This window comes from Sus scrofa, chromosome 5 (assembly GCF_000003025.6).
Source record: "Sus scrofa isolate TJ Tabasco breed Duroc chromosome 5, Sscrofa11.1, whole genome shotgun sequence".
Lineage (NCBI taxonomy): Eukaryota > Metazoa > Chordata > Mammalia > Artiodactyla > Suidae > Sus > Sus scrofa.
In genome coordinates, this window is record NC_010447.5 from 48,285,878 (window position 1) to 48,306,566 (window position 20,689).

Sequence of the window (20,689 nt, forward strand, 5' to 3'; positions counted from 1 at the left end):
AGGTAATTGCATCTCCCTGTGGCATTTTTACCTTGATAACCTAAAGCATTTTCTAAAGTTCTCTATAATCATTTTATGTGAAAGATAATTTTATTGCATAGATAAATAAAAGAAATCAAGCCATTTGCTTAGGGAACAAAATATGCTATTTCTGCACAGAATTTGTCCAACAGAATATATAGCTTAGGAGCAACTTCCAAAGCATATTTATTATTCAGTTCTTTTCTTTTCTTTTTCTTTTTTTTTTTTTTTTTTTGTCTTTTTAGGGCCTCACCTGCAGCATATGGAAGTTCACAGGCTAGGGGTTTAATTGGAGCTGCAGCTGCTGGCCTATGCCACAGCCACAGCCACAGCAACATGGGATCCAAGCCCCATCTGCAACCTACACCACAGCTCACGGCAATGCCAGATCCTTAACCTATTGAGAGAGGCCAGGGATTAAACTCTCATCCTTATGGATATTAGTCAGGTTCATTATTGCTAAGCCACAACAGGAACTCCATTATTCAGTTCTTAAAGTGAGCTAAAGACATACTCATCTGAAGGCACCTTATAATATTTGTTTTATTTTCTAGTGCTCTTGGAGACGTTAAAATAGCTGAAGTGAATGTCAAGGGTTTATTCGTGAAGCTCATTAACTCGTCCCTTGACAAAGAACTGGAGATTGGAAATTATATTCTCCAACAAAATGTGGATGGACAAAGAGTCTCTCTGTACCAATTCCTTCCAGATATCATAATGCAGGCCAATTCCACAGTAACAGTGAGTGCAAGATATAAATGCTATGAACTAAAATTATACAGGAGAAACTCACTTACCTAGTCAGACTATGGCTTAGCACCAGTGGTTTCTTCATCCCTCAATCTCTGTTAAATGTGATTTTTTTGTTGTTGATGGTTAATTGTGCCACTTTGTTCATCTCTGGTTGTAAATTAATACCCATAGTTAAATTTCCATAGCTTTCTCCAGTTTGGTGTACAGTACTTTGTGCTTTTATGATTTAACTATCAAAATGAAATACCTACATTCCTAAAGTTAATCCTTTAAAGAAAAGCAAAGAGAGGGTTTGCTTAGATGATGCTGGAAAGATCCCCCTTTTGTTCTTTCCTTTAAACTATACATGGTAGCTATTCAGTGTTAGAAAGTTTGACATTACATATTATACAGTCATTATAATCTAAAACCCTCATCTGTTTAGAAAGATCCATTGTAATAACCCTCTGATATTTATAAAACTGTGTTTAACTCCAAAAGCATTTGTCATTAACAGACTATTCTCTTACAGGTCTGGGCAGCAGCGTCTGAAGCAAAGCATCAGCCACCATCAGATTTTCTTTGGAAGGAGCAAAACAGGTTTAGGACAGGCCCCAGTTGTACAACAATCCTGTGCAAACCTAATGGTGAAGTCAGTGTCCAGTTATTAACAATCATTTTTAAAAGAATGGAAAGCTCTGCTTATGTTCCTCTTCTCCTTTTACCTCACTCAATTATTTTTCCATCCTCAAAAGCTTGGAAAACACTAACTGTCATAACATGTCAGGCAAATCAACAGCACCCTCTTAGTGCCAAAGAGCTGTTTACAGTTTGGCAAAAATAATTTTGATATCCCATATCTCCTTTTCTTATGGCCACACCCACAGGATATGGAAGTCCTCAGGCCAGGGACTGAATCCAAGCCACAGCTGCCACCTGTGCCACAGCTGCAACAACCTCAGATCCTTTAACTTATGAACCTGCACCTTGGCAGCAACCTGAGCCACTGTAGTCAGATTCTTAACCCACTGTACCGCAGCAGGAACTCCTCGGTAGCCCATATTTATAAGAAGCTACTTCATATTCCAGAGTCAGGAATGGATTTTATTTATGGTATTTAGCCTAAAGAGAAGGATCAGAAAGGAAGGAACTACATGCAGGCCGTTTTTATTCATTTCTCAAATGGTTGTTGAGATTTTTCTTTATTTTAAAGGCTGTATTGTGTCATAAGTGTTGGGATATAACACAGAGTTAAGACATGATTCCTACTCTCAAGGGACTAATACTCTTTTCTTTTTCTTTCCTTTTTTTTTTTTTTTTTTTTTGTCTTTTTAGGGCCTCACCTGCAGCATGTGGAAGTTCCCAGGCTAGGGGTCCAATTGGAGCTACACCTGCAGGCCTACACCACAGCCCCAGCAATGCCACATCTGAGCCATGTCTGCAACCTACACCACAGCTCATGGCAACACTGGATCCTTAACCCACTGAGCAAGGCCAGGTATTGAAACTGAATCCTCATGGATACTAGTCAGGTTCGTTACTGCCGAGCCACAATGGAACTCCCAGGAATAATATTCTAATAAGAGACCCTACACTCTTATTCATGGTGACTATACTTTATTCACTGTAAAATTAAGTGTGTGAGAAATAACTTTAACTCATTCCCAATATTTTATAATTTTATACTTTTACTCTGCCTTTTCCTTGGTATAACATTAGCCTAAATACATATCCCAACACATGAGTAATGTTGAAATGGTATCTCTTTTTACAACAAACTACTCTTTTTCAAAGCCATTCTTTAGATTTTCCTTAAATACCTGCCTTTTCTTACCCCATCCTAATTTACTATGTCCTATATCTACTCATCCACACAATATATTGATCAAAATCTATTTCTAGAGTTTCTTTCTTAACTGATGCTTGACCGACTATACTTTTAGAGTAGACTTGCCAATTTATTAAGAGCTTTTTAATGTCTTTCTGTAAGAACATGTAGTTACCATAAGATGGAGTGAATACTCATTAGATATAATCTTGCAGCCTCCTCTCACTTAACTTTACATATTTTCATGGGCTCAAACGGAATTCTGTAATACTTCTGATAGTTTTCACTGATGGGGAAAATAAGGCTATGCAATCTAAATTATTTACTCAGCCTCATAAGAAATCATTTTAGCAAAAGTCAGATTGAGATTAAGGTATTCTTGTTTTCAGAGTTTTCACCACATTTATCTACGTATTTAGCCATTCCGCAAACGCTGTAGGGGTTTCTACTTTGCACACACAGTGTTCTAGGCACTGAATGTTGAATAGGCAAGTCACCAAACCCCTGGAATGCACATTTTAGTAAACTCTCATTCCCTCCAACTGAATTAGATTGTATATTTTGACTACCCCTTTTACTCAGTTGTTTGAACTACTTTGCACATGTAAGATCAGACCATTTCTGCAGGGTGATACGAACCCAAATAATTTTATTTGCTAATGCAAGAGTGAACCTGATGAATTCATATGGGAAACATTTATATATATATTTAGTATCTGCTAAGTGCTGGGAAAAAAGGACATATTTGTTCCCTCATTCCTCAGAAAACTCAAGAGTCCAGTAGGAAAAATCGATAAGTAAAAATAAATAGCTACATTACAGTGAAATAATGCTTTAATAGACATCAGTACACAGAGAGAGCATGGAAGCTCAGATTACAGACAACAACTCTAAAAGAGAGCATCAAGAAAAGCATTAGAGAGGAGGAAACACTTGTTTTGAGTCTGTAAGACGAGAATGAATTCACCTGGTAAATCTCAGCCATACTGGTGTTACTCCTTTCCTCCTCCCTATTTTACCCCACCCCATAATTATTCATGCTCTCTTCTCTAATCACATTGGCCTTCTTCTTTCTCAAGCCAGAGGGCCTTTGCACATGCTCTTCCCTCTTCATAGATTCTCTTTCCTTCTCTATTTACCCATTAGTTCCTACTCATCCTTCATGCCTCGGCTCAAGCCTTTTTAAAAGGAAATTCCTATTGGAATTCCCACTCCATGTTAAAGCAGTCAGCATTATTTAATTCAAATAGAAAAGATTTCCATTAAATGTACTGAAATATGACTGTAAGTCAATCTAAAACCGCTAGTGAAAACACAGAGATCTCCCTTAAAAAAAAAAAAAAAATCCTTTTCTCACTTCAGTGATACTGGACCTCACACTCTCCAATTTCCAGAGAGATTTTTCTTGAAAAGATAGGTTGCTACATTCCCAGAGACATGCTGAAAAACAGATGGATCCAAGATTTCATCATGACCCTAGAAATGCTTTCTATTTATATAACTTATATGTAGAAAATAACCCATATCTTGTGGGAAAAGTCACAGAGCCTGAAATCTGATTAAAACAATAGCCAGTCACATAGGCTGGAATAAGTTCTATTTCTGGACTTGAATAATACTTTTTTTTAAGACGTGGAAAAGAGAAGTTACATTATGAGTCATTAAGTAAAACGAAACATAAAGTATTATTTATCACTAATATGGCAGTGGTTAATACTCAGTATAGCAACAAGTCATATGGTGTAACATAAAGGTAGATTTAGTCCTGCTCCACCATGAGTTAACTATGTAATTTTTGTTCTGTTTTCTAACATGTAATATAAGAGATTATACTGTACAATCTCCAAGATGTTATGAGCCTATTGATTTTTATACAGGGCTAGATTTTTTTTAACCAATCAAATTGTTGTCTTCTATATTATATGTCAAAAAATTAATAGGAATCTTACATTATTCAATGCCTGAGACATTCCCAATAGATTATTTTCTATTAGAGATTCAGATATGAAACAGATGGCTCCTGTGCTGTAGGAATTCATTAAAGGGCTGTTTGTATGTGCATTTGATTCTCAGGTTATTTAAACATTTTATAAAAGAAGAAAATGGGCCTTGGAAAGGTAAATAGCTTACTCAAGGTCACATGACTGGTAAAATGACAAAACTAAAATAAAGCCAGACATTCTAACTCTAAGAATTTTATATTGTACTAAAAATAGTCTACAAGATTCAAATGGCCAGTGTTCCAGAGATGAAATTAAAACTATGTCATTTTATTTCATCACATTATCATTGTCACCAAATACTTTTAAGTACCTTATAATACAGGAGGAAATAAAATACTGCTCTTGGCTGGAAGGACTTAAAATCTAGTTGAGAAAGATTGCACTCAAAAGATCATAACCATATTTTCCCCACAAATATCTGTGTTTGAACTACAAAAGAAGAGAATCCATAACTGATAATCTGAAGCAAAAGAGTTTTCCTGCTACAATCCATGAAATTAAACTTTTTTAAAGGTTTTCATTTTTTTCTTTCTCTACCATAGATAGGCCTAGCCTCACTGAATTTGTCATGTGCTCCCTTTATGTCTATTTAACTTGTCAAGGCAAACAGCTTTTTTCAGTGGTTACAGCATCAACCCAAACCTCTGATTTTATAAACCAAAACCAGATCACAACAAGTAGAATGTTAGGGCACCCTTCAGTGCTTAACTTTCTCATGTTGAACCAAGACATAATTATTATTCCTAACACATGATTTTTCTGAATAATTTCTGCACATGTATATTGTGCACATGCCACATATTCAGGAAACCAAAACAAACTGCCCACCTGGGCTTCTAACCTGGACATGGTTTCTGCATGTTTTTAATCCTAATGCCCCTTTCCCCATCTCAGATAAGATACATATGTGTGTCTGTGACTGTCTGTATCTTATTTTATCCCTAATTTTAATTTATTAATATTACAACTAATTTTTTCACAGTTCTTTAAAATTATGAAATTCAGTAGCTTAACTTAATCTCTTAACACCCTCATTATCAATTTCCCACCACCACCCTCCCCAATTTACACATGAGGACAGTCCAAGACATTAAGTGACTAACCTGCTTGAGGTTATGCAGCTTATAATTTTCAGAATTGGAAACTAAGGCCAGGATGCCTCATTGTGTGTTTCCTTACAGAGTATATAAGTGATATTACAGCTTGACTTTGAAATTTTATTGCAATAAGCCTACACTTAAAAAGCTTATCAAACTCCAATAGTATCTAATATTAATGAATTGTTTTTGTTAGGCTGTTGCCTGGTACACTCCTGTTCACTGGAAGCAAGCATGGGAGAAATTGGAGACTGATATTGAATTTGACAGATGCTCAGTAGTAGGTTCAGCATCTCGAAGGCACATGTTTCATTGGCCAACAGTTACAACTACAACTAAAGGAAAACAAGATCAGTCTAAGAAGGACAGCTCAAAATACCAGCTGGAACAAGTTCGGGCTTTCCTCAAAAGGTAAAAGTTGCTTGATTTTTGAAAAATTGAGTCCTTCCCACAATGCATAAATAAGCAGGTGAGAATGACTGAGTGACAAGTGGATGTGTGATGAATAGGTAGATCAGCAATGACCCAAAGACTCCTATTTTGAAAAAGACCATAAAAACCATAATAGCTTTTATGTATTAAAACATAGAAACACAAAGCAAGTAGGGATATACTCACAGGACCATAAAGTCTGGCAATTTCCACTAGATGACATTGAGACCCCTCTGGCCATTTCATTTCTTATGGGCACTGCTGCTGGAGACAAGGCTGTGGAGCAGTGAAGAGATGAAGTTATCACCATGTCTTTAGTGTCTCGGTGGAAGGAGATTTGCATCATCTAGAATTTTCACCTTGGATCAAAAACTGGCTGTGGGTAAAGGTGAAGAAAAGATGTTATTCATTTGTAGGCAAATGTTTCTGATGTGATGAAGGTGCTGCCCACAAAGTCTAGAAGAGCCGTATTCTCTGATCTTGGAACATGCTTTCACTCTAATTGAGCTTTCATGAAATTTGGGCTTAATTTTCCTTTTACAGAGAAAAAGAAATCCCGCCAACTCTTTTCCCCAATCGCAGCCCTTGGTGCCACAGTCCTAATGTCTCTGCACACCCCTACTGTCCTCTGATTGATCCTCACACCTGCATGGCTGGACGCAGCTTAGACAGACAACCCAAGCCTCGGTCAGCCAGGCCTGATCCAGCCCAGGTACGTCAAAGGGATACTTATTCCAGTGGAGAAAAAGTTGTGTGTGTGTGTATGCGTGTGTGTATAGAATTCATGAAAACGTGGTTGAATGGTAGAAATCATTAAATATTAAAAACTATTCATATCCTGAATAATAGATTGCCTTGGACTTCCCTGGTGGCATAGTGAGTTAAGGATCCATCATTGTCACTGCTGTGGCTTGGGTTACTGCTGTGATGCAGGTTAGATCCCTGGCCCAGGAACTTCAACATGCCATGGGCACAGCCAGAAAAAAAAAAAAAAAAAAAAAAAAAAAAAAAAAAAAAAAAAAAAAGTAATAATAATAATAATAATAGATGTTCTCTAAAGCAAGTACTGTGAACTGTTCATTTACATTTGCTTTAGTGCAGGATCTGAATAAATAAATAAATTTTAAAAAGTATGGCCCAATTTTTATTGGGTTGTTGTTTTGATATTGAGCTGCAGGAGGTGTTTGTATATTTTGGAGATTAATCCTGTCAGTCACTTCATTTGCAAATACTTTCTCCCATTCCATGGGTTGTCTTTTGTTTTGTTTCTGGATTCCTTTGCCATGAAAAAACTTTAAGTTTAACTAGGCCCCGTTTTGGAGTTCCCATCATGACTCAGTGGTGACAAACCTGACTAGTATCCATGAGGATGCGGGTTTGATCCCTGGCCTTATTCAGTGGGTTAAGGATCCTGCATTGCCATGAGCTGTGGTGTAAGTCACAGATGCAGCTTGGATCTAGCATTGCTGTTACTGTGGAGCAAGCCAGCAGCTGCAGCTCTGATTAGACCCCTAGCCTGGAAACTTTCATATGCCATGGGGTGCAGCCCTAAAAAGCAAAAAAAAAAAAAAAAAAAAGAAAAAGAAAGAAAGAAAAAAAATTGATGGACAAAAATACTCCTAAAAAGACAAAAAAATTAGGTGCCATTTGTTTATTTTTGTTTTTATTGTCATTACTCTAGGAAGTGAAACTGAGAAGATATTGCTGTTGTTTATGTCAGAGAGTGTTTGGCCTGTTTTCCTCTTAAGAGTTTTATAGTATCCGGCCTTATATTTAGGTCTTTAATCCATTTTGAGTTTATTTTGTGTATGGTGTTAGAGAATGTTCTAAGTTCATTCTTTTATATGTAGCTGTCCAGTTTTCCCAGCACTACTTATTGAAAAGACTATTTTCTCCATTGTATATTCTTGCCTTTTTTTTTCATCATTCCATCAACAGTTTTATTTTTTTATTACTCAATGAATTTATTACATTTGTAGTTGTATAATGATCATCACAATCGAATTTTATAGGATTTCTAACCCACAACCCCAGCACATCCACCCACCCCCAAAACTGTCTCCTTTGCAGACCATAAGTTTTTCAGTCTTGTGAGTCAGTATCTGTTCTGCAAAGAAGTTCAGTCTGTCCTTTTTTCAGATTCCACATCAGTGAAAGCATTTGATGTTGATGTCTCATTGTATGGCTGACTTCACTTAGCATGATAATTTCTAGGTCCATCCATGTTGCTAAAAATGCCATTATTTATTTCATTTTAATGGCTGAGTAATAGTCCATTGTGTATATGTACCACATCTTCTGGATCCACTCCTCTGTCGATGGACATTTAGGTTGTTTCCATGTCTTGGCTATTGCAAATAGTGCTGCAATGAACATTGGATTACATGTGTCTTTGTGAGGCATGGTTTTATCTGGATAAATGCCCAGGAGTGGGATTGCTGGATCAAATGGTAGTTCTGTGTTTAGTTTGCTGAGGAATCTCCATACTGTTTTCCACAGTGGTTGCACCAATTTACAATCCCTCCACCAGTGTACTAGGGTTCCTTTTTATCCACACACTCTCCAGCACTTATTGTTTGTAGACTTTTTGATGATGGCCATTCTGGCAGGTGTAAGGTGGTTTTGATTTGCATTTCTCTAATAATGAGTGATGTTGAAAATCTTTTCATGTATTTTTTGGCCATCTGTATGTCTTCTCTGGAGAACTGTCTGTTTAGATCTTCTGCCCATTTTTTGATGAGGTTGTTTGTTTTTGTTTTTGTTTTTTTGGTATGGAGCTGCAAAAGGTGTTTATAAATTTTGGAGATTAATCCCTTGTCAGTTGATTCATTTGCAAAGATTTTCTCCCATTCTCTGGGTTGTCTTTTTGATTTGTTTGGGATTTACTTTGCTGTGCAGAAACTTTGAAGTTTGATTAGGTCCCATTTGTTTATTTTTGTTTTTACTGTCATTACTCTAAGAGGTGGATCTGAGAAGATGTTGCTGTGGTTTATGTCAGGGAGTGTTTGGCCTATGGTTTCCTCTAAGAGTTTTATAGTGTCTGGTCTTATATCTAGGTCTTTAATCCATTTTGAGTTTATTTTTGTGTAAGGTGTTAGGAAGTGTTCTAAGTTCATTCTTTTCCATGTGGCTGTCCAGTTCTCCCAGCACCACGTATTGAACAAGCTGTCTTTTCTCCATTGTATATTCTTGGCTCCTTTGTCATAGATTAGCTGGCTATAGGTGTGTGGGTTTAATTCTGGGCTTTCTATCCTGTTCCACTGATCTATATTTCTGTCTTTGTGCCAGTACCGTATGGTTTAGATGACTGTTGCTTTGTAGTATAGTCTGAAGTCCGGGAGCCTGATTCCTCCAGCTCCATTTTTCTTTTTCAGGATATCTTTGGCTATTCTGGGTCTTTTGTGCTTTCAAGCAAACTTTAAAATGTTTCGTTCGAGTTCTGTGAAAAATGTCCTTGGTAATTTGATAGGGATTGCATTGAATCTGTATATTGCCTTAGGTAGTATAGTCATTTTGATAATATTAACTCTTCCAATCCAAGAGCATGGTATGTCTTTCCATCTGTTTGTGTCATCTTTGATTTCTTTCATCAGTGTCTTATAGTTCTCAGAGTACAAGTCTTTTGTCTCTTTAGGTAGGTTTACTCCTTGGTATTTTATTCTTTTGGATGTGATGGTAGATGGGATTGTTGCCCTAATTTCTCTTTCTGATCTTTCATTGTTAGTATACAGAAATGCCATTGATTTCTGTGTATTAATTTTGTATCCTGCTACTTTGCCAAATTCATTGATGATCTCTAACAGTTTTCTGGTAGAGTCTTTAGGATTGTCTGGGTATAGTATCATGTCGTCTGCAAATAGTGATAATTTTACTTCTTCCTTTCCAATTTTGATTCCTTTTATCTCTACTTCTCTGATTGCTATGGCTAGGACTTCCAAAACTATGTTGAAGAGTAGTGGTGAGAGTGGACATCCTTGTCTTGTTCCTGATCTCAGTGGGAATTCTTTCAGCTTTTCACCATTGAGAATGATGTTCACTCTGGGTTTGTCATATATGGCCTTTATTATGCTGAGGTAGGTTCCCTGTATTCTTGCCTCCTCTGTCATAGATTGACCAGAGGTGTGTGGTTTTAATTCTGAGCTTTCTATCCTGTTCCATTGATCTATATTTCTGTTTTTGTGCCAGTACCATACTGTTTTGTTGACTGTAGGTTTGTAGTATATAGTCTGAAGTCAGGGAGCTTGATTCTTCCAGCTCCACTTTTCGTTCTCGATATGGCTTTAGCTATTCATGGTCTTTTGTGTTTCCATACATATTTAAAAACATTTTGATCTAGTTCTGTGAAAATTGCCACTGGTAACTTGATAGGATTGGGTTGAATCTATGGATTAATCTTGGGTAGTATAGTCATTTTGACAATACTGATTCTTCCAATCCAGGAAAATGGTATATCTTTCCATCTTTTTGTATCATCTTTGATTTCTTACATCAGAGTTTTATAGTTTTCAGAGCACAGATCTTTTTTTCTCTTCAGGTAGGTTTATTCCTAGATATTTTATTCTTTTTGATGTGATGGTAAATGGGATTATTTCAATCTCAATAGACATTTCTCCAAAGAAGGGGCCAAAAAACACATGAAAAAATGCTCAAATCACTAATTATTGGAGAAACACAAATCAAAACTACTCTGAGGTACCACCTTACACCAGCCAGAATGGCCATCATCAAAAAGTCTACAAACAATAAATGCTAGAGACAGTGTAGAGAAAAGAGAATCTTCTTACACACCTGGTGGGAATGTAAATTGGTGCAACCTCTATGGAAAACAGAATGGAGCTTCTTCAAAAAACTAAAAATAGAACTACTGTATGATCCAGAAATCCCACTCCTGGGCATCCATCCAGAGAAAACCATAATTTGAAAAGATACATGCACCCCAATGTTCACTGCAGCACTATTTACAATAGCCAGGGCATGGAAGCAACCTAAAGGTCCATCATCAGAGGAATGAATAAAGGATATGTGGTACATATATACAATGTACTACTACTCAGCCATAAAAAATAATTACATAATGCCATTTGCACCAACATGGATGGACCTAGAAACTATCAAACTAAGTGAAGTTAGGGCAAAGAAAGACAAATATCATGTGATATTACCTATATGTGGAATCTTTAAAAAAAAAAAAAAAGATACAAATGAACTTATTTCCAGACAGAAACAGACTCACAGACTTTGAAAAACATGGTTACCAAAGGGGACAGGTGGGGGGTGGGAAGGATGGACTAGGGGTTTGGGATTGGCATGTGCACACTGAGGTATATGGAATGATTGGCCAGCAGGTACCTGCTGTATAGCACAGAGAACTCTACCAAGTATTCTGTGATAATTTATGTGGGAAAAGAATCTGAGAGAGAATGGATGTGTGTATATATATGACTAGGCCACTTTGTAGTACAGCAGAAATTATCACAGCCTTGTAAATTAACTATACTTCAATAAAACTTAAAAACAAAAAACAAAAGAAAACCGTCATGGCCAGCAAGAGTATATAGGATTCTTGAGGTTTGTCAAAAATGTATTTTTTTTTTCATTAGGCAGGATAAACTTGTCCTACAAGTTAAGCTGTGCTAAAAAAAAAAAATCCATCTTTTGCAAATATACTCTAATATTAGTATCAATTTCTTACTCTTTTTCAACAAGAGGTTTCTTATTCAAGTCCTCTAAATAAAGCTTTTATTTATTTGTATTTTTATTTTTTAAATGAAGCTTTTAGAGTTGGTATTATTAGCCCAGGATCTGTTAATGGATTTCAGGAAGTCCATGAATCTGCTAAATTTGGTGCCATGAAGAAGCAAAACATGGAACAACATAAAAGAGTATTCAGTACATAAAACAATACTAATACTGTCTTGCAGGGTTTAAAATATAGAGAGAATTTAAATACCTGATGACTGTATTAGTTTCTATGGTTACTGTAATAAAGTGCCACAAACTGGATGGCTTAAGACAACAAGTTTGGCTCAAGACAACAAGTTTAGTTACTCACAGTTCTGGAGACTAGACAACTGAATTCAAGTTGTCAGCAGGGCTACACTCTCTCTGAAATCTTTAGGGAACTGTCCTTCCTTGCCTCTTCCTACCTCCTTCTAGTCACTGGCATTCTTTGGTGTTCCTTGTCTTGTAGATGCAATATTCTAATAACCCCTGTCTCCATCTTCACACAATCTGTGTTTCTGTGTCCATATATCCCTCTCCTTATAAGGACACTGGTCATTGGATTAGGGCCCAGTCTTATCTAGTATGACCTCATCTTAACTTGATTACATCAGCAAAGACCCAATTTCCAAGTGAGATTATATTCACAACTTCAGCAGGTTAGGACTTCAACATATATTTTGGAGGGACACAATTTAACCTATAACAATAGCGCAAAAATTGGGAGAGCAGGAAATGGAGTTAAATACTCTAAATTCCATGATTTGTCCAATAAGTTGTAAAAGTAACAATTTATACTAGACTTTAGTATATCAAGGATGCCTGTTGGAATCTAGGATAAACACTAAAAGAAGAGTATAGGTGGAGTTCCTATCATGGCTCAGTCGAAACACATCTGACTAGTGTCCATGACAATGCAGGTTTGATCCTTGGCATTGACCCAGCGTTGCCGTGAGCTGTGGTGTAGGTGGCAGATGCAGCTTGGATCTGGTGTTGCTGTGACTATGGTGCAAGCCAGAGGCTGCAGCTCCAATTGGAACCCTGGCCTGGGAACCTCCATATGCCACATGTGCGGCCCTACAAAAAAAAAAAAAAGTAAGGAATGTCATGTTTCTGGCATGACATATGTTGTCCTTTCATTATCATTTGGTTCAAAATATATGCTAATTTTCCATGTGATCTTCTCTGATACATGGGTTATTTAAGGATAATATATTCACATACAAAATGAGTTTATTCCAAAAATGCAAAGCTGATTTAAGCTTTGAAAATTAGGCAGTTAACAGAATAAAGATGAAAATTATATAACCATATCAGTATGTGCAGAAAAATCATTTGATAAAATTCCATATCTACCCATGAGGAGAAAACCTTAGAAAAAAGGATTAATAGGAATTTCCTTTATAGCTACAAAAATCCTAAAACTATTATACTAAATGGTGTAGCAGCTGAAGTTGTCCCCTTGAGGTCCAGATCAAAACAAGAATTCTCTTTATGACTTCATCTAGTATTGTATTAGAAGTCTGAGGACAATATGGTAAGAAAAATAAACTGACAAATATCCCATTACCCCATAATTCATCATTTTTATTCCCAGCAATCATATATGCCTAACAGATACATACATATATGGACCAAAAGACAAATACAGTAATGATCATAGCAACTCCATTTGTAGTAGCCAAAAACTAGAAGCAATCCAGTTGTTCAACAATATAATGGATAAAGGATGATTTATTAGTTCAATCCCATAAGCAATGAAAATGAATGAACTATGGCTATATGCAGTAATAGCAATGAATCCCATAAGCATGATATTGAACAAAAGATGCCAGATCAAATGGAACACATATTATATGGTTCTGTTTATATAAAATTGAAGAACGTATAGGTGGGTGGGGCTTTCTGGCTCCAGGAACTCAGTCTGAAGGGCTGGGTGCATGAGCTCTCCATCAGGTGCCCATGAGCCAGTGAGACTAGACTCAGCACAGAGGACAAGAAACAAGCAGGAGAGGAAGAACAATTTATTGGTCACTAATTCAGAGCCAACAACAGCATCCTGTGAAAGACCATCCCAACTTTATAACGTGTGGACAGGACTACAAGGGAACATGGGAAATTGAACATAATTTACAGAGACAAGATTCCAGAGTAGAAGGACTGAAGATCACCTCCTCTCACAAAAACACCAAAATTACAACTAACCATTGAACAACCATCAACAAAATAACCTGGAAGCTACCAAAAAAGATATCCTGTATCCAAAGACAAAGAAGAAGTCACATCAAGATGGTAGGAGGGGTGCTTTCATGATATAAGCAATCCCATCACTGCCCGGTGGGTGACCCAGAGACTGGAAAATAACTACATTGCAGAGGCTTTCTCACAGAAGTGAGAGTTTGGAGCTCCACGTCAGATTCCCATGCCTGGGGGTCTGGCATTGGGAGGAGGAGCCCCCAGAGCATTTGGCATTGAAGGCCAGTGAGACTTAAGCACAGGAGCTCCAGAGGACTCAGGGAGACAGAGACTTCACTTTAAGGGCACACAGGGTTTCATGTGCAGTGGATCACAGAGCAAAGCAGGGACTCTATAAGGATCTGGATCAAGCCCACTGGGAGGTCTTGCAGGGTCTCCTGGGAAAGTGGGGGTGACCATGGCTCACTCTGGGGGCAGGACACTGGAGGTGGAGGTCCCGGAAATAATCATCAGTGTGACCTCCCTGAGGCTGCCATTTTGGAAAAATTTGGTCCCACCCATCAGGGCTGAGAAGACCAGACAACAAACAGGGTGGGAACACCTCTCCACACATCAGCAAATAGGCTGCCCGTAGTTACACCCAGAGACAAAGCCCCACCCACCAGAGGGATAAGAATCAGCACCACCTACCAGTGGGCAGGCACCAGTCCCTTCCATCAGGAAGCCTATAACAAGCCCCTGTATCAATCAACTTCACTCACAAAGAGGCAGACACCAGAAGAAAGAGAGGCCACAACTCTCTAGACTGCAGAAAGGATACCACACAAAAAGCTCTACAAAATTAAAAGTCAGAGAAACATGAGTCAGATGAAGGAACAAGACAAAACCCCAGAAGAACAGCTAAGTGAAGTGGAAATAGGAAACCTGTCTGAAAAAGACTAGAGTAATGCTAGTAAGGATGATCCAAGGTTTCTAAAAAACATACAAAACTAAGCCATTGTGTTAAAGGTCAGAATAGTATTATCTCTGGAAGAAATAATGGAATACTACTTGGATGTTACACAAAAACAACATCTAGAATACTGACCACACTCCATTTCTTGATCTGAGTAGTGATGAATCACTATTTTCATCATGCTGTGCAGTTATGACTTGTGAACTTTTCTGCGTATATGTTATAAAGTTTATTTTTAGAAACTTGATGACAAGAAAAGGAAAATGAGAAGGGGAAGAAAGCATAGTTACAGTAATGGGCACTGACAGCATATACCCTGACAAGGAAAGAGATAGAAAACCTTAAGTAATAGATTGATGAGGTTAAAATTAATGTCAGTAATATGAGGCTTATTTAATGTAGGAGAAAAATAGTCTTACCTAGAATATGTCTAAGCATATCAATATACTGCAATGTATTAATTTTAATATAGTGAATCAGAGCCCTGATATTTCCAGAAACACCGCATGGCAACAGTGTCCCCTAAACCACTGTTCCTTTAGACACAGGAAACCTAGGGAAACCTAGACTTGTGGCCACCAAGAATAAAGGCAGTTTTTCTCAGTCTCTACCACATCTAAGTGGGAATATGTGCCTACATTCTGTATAACGGAATGTGAACAGAAATTGTGTACATAACATCTGGCTCATGCTCTTGGACTGTGTGCACCCTTTGTCTTCTCTGTGCCATGATTACATGGCTAGAGCTGCCATCTTTCAACTCGGATGAAGCCTGTGTTAAGTTTGGAAAAGCCATCCTAAATGCCCTATATTGGCATATCTCCAGACTAAGTGAGAGAGAAATAAACTTGTTTGGGCCATTACTATGTTTGAACCAGATGGCCGACATGGGATCACTACCATTTAGTTTCACTCAGATTACTGGTCAAGAAGAAAACAAAAGTCTTAGCTAGAAAGGACGTTTTTAAGACAGTTAGACAAATCTGAATATAGAATGAATGTTAGATATTGATGAATCATTGTTTTTTCCTTAGGGATGTAAATTGTGTTGGGGTATTTTTTTTTTTTAACAGCTGCACCCACAGCATATGTAGGATTCAAACCCAACCCCAGGCTAGGGATTGAATCCGAGCTGCAGCTGCCAGCCTACATCATTGCCACAGCAATGCAGGATCCAAGCTGAGTTTGCAACCTACACCACAGTTCAAGGCAATGGCAGGTCCTTAACCCACTGTGTGAGGCCAGAGATCAAACCCGCATCATATGCATACTAGTCGAGTTCGTTACCACTGAGCCACAACGGGAGCTCCTGTATTGGGGTTATATTGGTTGTTCTTAGATTCACACAGAAATCTTTATTTAATTCTTAATGGTTTGGTGGGATATAAGCATAGATAATGCAAATATGGCAACAGGTGTACAGATGTGGTGGTTATTATTCTTTCCTATTTTCTGTATGTTTTGAATTTTCCGCAATGAAAATTTGGAAAAAAAAAGAAATGAAATAAACAAGAAAGATATTTTTGATAGGATGTGGTGTGCAGTTGGAGCTACTAGAGCACAGAGGCCATGCACTGACCACAGCGTAATTGAGCCACTCTTGGGAATGCTAACGACTCTCTAACAAGGAAGATATGTTTGCATTGTACTATCACTATTTTCCCTAGATCTCTCGAAAGAACGTGCTTTGTTCTTGCTGAAATCAGCTGAAAGTTGGTGGTCAACTTTGTCAGTCTTCTTCTGAAACTCTAGTTAAAAGGCAGAAACTAGTCGGAAGAGAATATCCTATAGACATTGATTTAAGCTAACAGTGTGGGTGTGTGCACTTTAGTGCACTTTATGTGCACCCAGTTTAATACACTTGCCTATCATCTATGATCCATGTTGCTCATTGCAATGGCATACATTTCAGTTGTGGTCTTGACAGCTGCTCCTGTCTTCCCTAGAGGTGTTATCATAGTGATAATAATGATGACGATATTCTTTTGTTTCTGAGGGTTGCAAAGCCATACTTTAAAAATCAGTCTGTTAGAAGACAAACTAGAACATAGATACATTATGCGGGAATGAAACAGTTGAGATCTCATCAGTGTGAGCTCTATATTAAAATCAGATTTATAGGATTTTACTTTAGTTAGACTGAGGATCTGACTCACTACAGTTCAATAGATGCAGCTTATATGTCCTGGGATCAAAGTGGGTTTTTTTCCCCCATAAGAATATACTTCCAATGGTAACAACATGAAAAACTACAAGTTTGAAATAAATTTTCCTTTTCATCCTTCATATTAGTATTTGTTCTGCTTATTTGCATTTAGGCTTGTGCTGCATTATTTTACATTTATCAGATTAAGAATGTGTAATGTTGCTTCTCTAGGACTTGCCATATTTGTAGTTAATGTGATACATATGTCTATACATATATATGTGGGGGGGGTGTATGACAGTATTAGTCAACAGTATAACTAGAAATTGTATAAATTGGAGTTCTCTTGTGGCACAGCAGGTTAAGGATCTGGTGTTGTCACTTCAGCGGCTTGGGTTCCATCCCTGGCCCAGGAACTTACATATGCTGTGGGTGCAACCAAAAAAAAAAAAAAAAAAAAAGAGAGAGAGAGAGAAATTATATGAATTGAATTGATATATGGAAATTTTAAAACAAAAAAAACCCTGTCTATCCTGTGGAATATAAAAGGCCAATTGCTTGGACCTCTTACCATCTGTCTTGAGTAGAAAATAATTTCTTGAAAGAACACGACAAAATACCAAGGGACTCTGTTCATTTATTGTTATCAAATAATAGCATCAACAAAGTAGGAACCCTTTTGTAAAGGAAAACTATATCATGTATTTGAAAGTATTGATTTTTCTTTCCTATTGCCTGCTTTCTGAAAATTTAGATTGTAATACAATGATACTTTTGTGTCATTACCATTTGTGTATCTCTCCTTACAGCTGAAGTAAAATTTTCTTCAGAAAATATAAAGAATTCCAAGATATTAGTTCTAATGACAGAATGACTGGGTAACTTCATGACTATATCTTTTATTTCAAAATGTTTCAACATTACAAAACAGAAGTATTTTTAAAAATACTATTAAAAAGATTATAATCTCATTTATGGAACTATGTCATTAATGATCCATTTCTTTACACAAGTTAAAAAAATACTATTTCAGGAAGTCAGAGTATTCAGATTATAGTTACTAGGTGCTAAATAATTTCAAGCTCAAAAATCCAAGAAATTCCCATCACACTCTGAAACTGAAACAAACACCACTTCACTGATAATCCCATCATTAAATCTCAACAAATTGTAGATGAGAATTTTTTCTAAGTGTTTTTAGCTCTGAAATGTAGTACCTTGCTGAGGAATAGGCTCTCAGGGTGAAACCCAAAACTTTCATCCTTAGGCTAGTCAGTCTGGAACAACACATAAAATATTTACAAGATCTGTTTCATGCCAGCAAATTGCTCCAGAAGATAAGAAGTGATGACCAGATTGTTCTATATAAACCACTGCCTATGTAAGGAAAATATCTTAGAAGTCTGTTTATATCCCAGGTTCATAACTTACTATTCAGAAAATTTTACACTGTGATGTGCCAAATAGCACCTTGATACATTGGATTCAGAAACCTATTGGCGACTAAAAAATATCACTGTGTTAACCAGAAGCACCCTGCATTTTTGTTACTTTTCCTTATATATCCAGCTTCTGGATATTGTTTATTTGTCATCAAATACTAGCAATTTAACTTAATAGTTCTTCTGAGTTCACAGAATAAAAGAGTTAGATATCACTGAGGAGGTTTCCCGCAGTGTTTTTTTTTCCAGAGGAGCTCATTGTTGTCTGTACCTAAAATGATATTTTTCTTCCCTCTCTTTTATTTCGCAAAAATAAAATAGCATCTCATCTCTGGGCTAGAAGTTATTTATACTTGGGATTGTCCAATCCGGCACTATTTCAGTTTGATAGACTAGTTTTTTATGTAGGAATGCATTTCAGCAGTGACTTTCAATCGCTGGCTAAATATAGGGAAGTGAGGGAGCCTACCACTCTACCCTGGTGATGAGTCAGTCACCTCATTCATCACCAGGAGAGCTGACAAAATCGGCAGGCAAGGCAGCATCTGTTTCTGTCCACAGACCCCCTCATACGTCCCTTCTGACACAGCTTTATTCCTGTATCCCCTCTACCAGCTACTTCATCATTATGGGTGCTGGAATTGTAGAAACTTGAGGAACTTTACAGGCTGATAAAATTATTCTGCAGTCTCAGTATTTAAAAAAAAAAAGAAAAAAAATCTTCCAGTTAGTGTTTCTCTCCACGTTTTTGGGGGTTTTTTGTTGTTGTTTCGTTTTTGTTTTTTTTGTTGTTGTTGTTGTTGTTGTTGTTTTGTCTTTTTAGGGCCACACGCACAGCATGTGGAAGTTCCTAGGCTAGAGGTCGAATCAGAGCCATAGTCACTGGCCTATACCACAGCCACAGCAATATCAGGTCCGAGGCGCACCCATGACCTACGCCACACCTTGCGGCAACACTGGATCCTTAACCCACTGAGCAAGGCCAAGGATCAAACCTGCATCCTCATGGATACTAGGCCAGTTCTTAACCTGCTGAGCCACAAAAGAACTCCTCTCTCTACATTTTAATTAATTCTATCTTGAAATTTATGTTTCCTTTTAAAACGATTTATTGAAAACTTAACTTCAATAATACTCTTCCAAGTGGTATTTAAACCCTTTGATTCAAGTTACACTAAATACTCTCCTTAACCCTTAGATTTCTATTCAAATGAAAGATAATCCTTTTGTTGTTAGTTTATTCCAGAATTGGTTTTAATGTGAAAAATAAATCTTTGAATATAGGACTGAATCCTGCCTATCCCCCTAATTCTCTCTTTTTTGGGTTTGCAGAGACCAAGGAAAAACAGGACGTCTGAGTTACAAAAGCAATAGGCAATGGATTCAACCTACAAAGGTAAGTAAGAGTATTGCAAATTTGCCTTATCTGCAGAAAAATTATAAGACTAAAGTAATTTGTAAATGCATCTTTAAGAGCCATTGGACAGTTCTCATATATCCTGTAGTGATTAATTTTCTGTTAAATATTTATGTTGCATTTGAAGCCATCAGATTTTGTCATCTGTGTTGTATGATAAATTTTCTAAGAATGGGAAACAAGAAAACATCACATCTTTACTTTTTGCTCTGTATCCTCATCCTATCCTTGTGGATGTGTAAGTAAGAATGACCGAATTCCTATGAGCAACAGATTATTAATTGTATAACAGAAATCATTCTGGTTAAGGAGACTGCAAAAGCTCTGTAATTGTATTATCTTTTAAATGGTGATGAAAGGCCTCTGCTATTCAGTTGATAAATGACTGTATCCATATCTAGTCACTTCCTACATTGCCTCATCTTCTTCATACTGATATCAACATCTAAGTAATTAAGGAAGATCTCAACAGCTTTATGTTTTGTACCTGGTTATTTTTCTACTGTAACTCCAAAGAGTTGATAACAAAGTGATTTTTGGTCAAGGAATCCTTTTGGTCAGTATCCTTCTCTAGTTGGCATCCTTTGTTGCCCTAGTCCATGACTAATCTACTTATATGTCTCCTTGGTCTTTCCTGACTAGGCTTTAGGTTCATTCCTTGATTTAAGAATAAAGCTAATGATCCCTAACTTGTTAGTA

At 37.1% G+C, this 20,689-nt stretch overlaps 1 protein-coding gene across 21 annotated transcripts in view; it reads left to right on the forward strand.

Annotated features, from left to right (window-relative positions):
• Positions 1-20,689, forward strand: part of LMNTD1 (lamin tail domain containing 1) — a 557,729-nt gene that overhangs the window by 443,705 nt on the left and 93,335 nt on the right. For all 21 annotated transcript variants that reach the window (XR_002344073.1, XR_002344070.1, XR_002344072.1 and 18 more), the window contains 5 exons: positions 576-762; positions 1,286-1,405; positions 5,878-6,092; positions 6,657-6,825; positions 19,906-19,969. Coding sequence is in view for 18 of the 21 variants with exons in the window: in XM_021092168.1 (XP_020947827.1) it covers positions 576-762; positions 1,286-1,405; positions 5,878-6,092; positions 6,657-6,825; positions 19,906-19,947 (733 nt within the window). In the remaining 3 variants the exon portion in view is untranslated. The remainder of the gene's footprint in view (positions 1-575; positions 763-1,285; positions 1,406-5,877; positions 6,093-6,656; positions 6,826-19,905; positions 19,970-20,689) is intronic.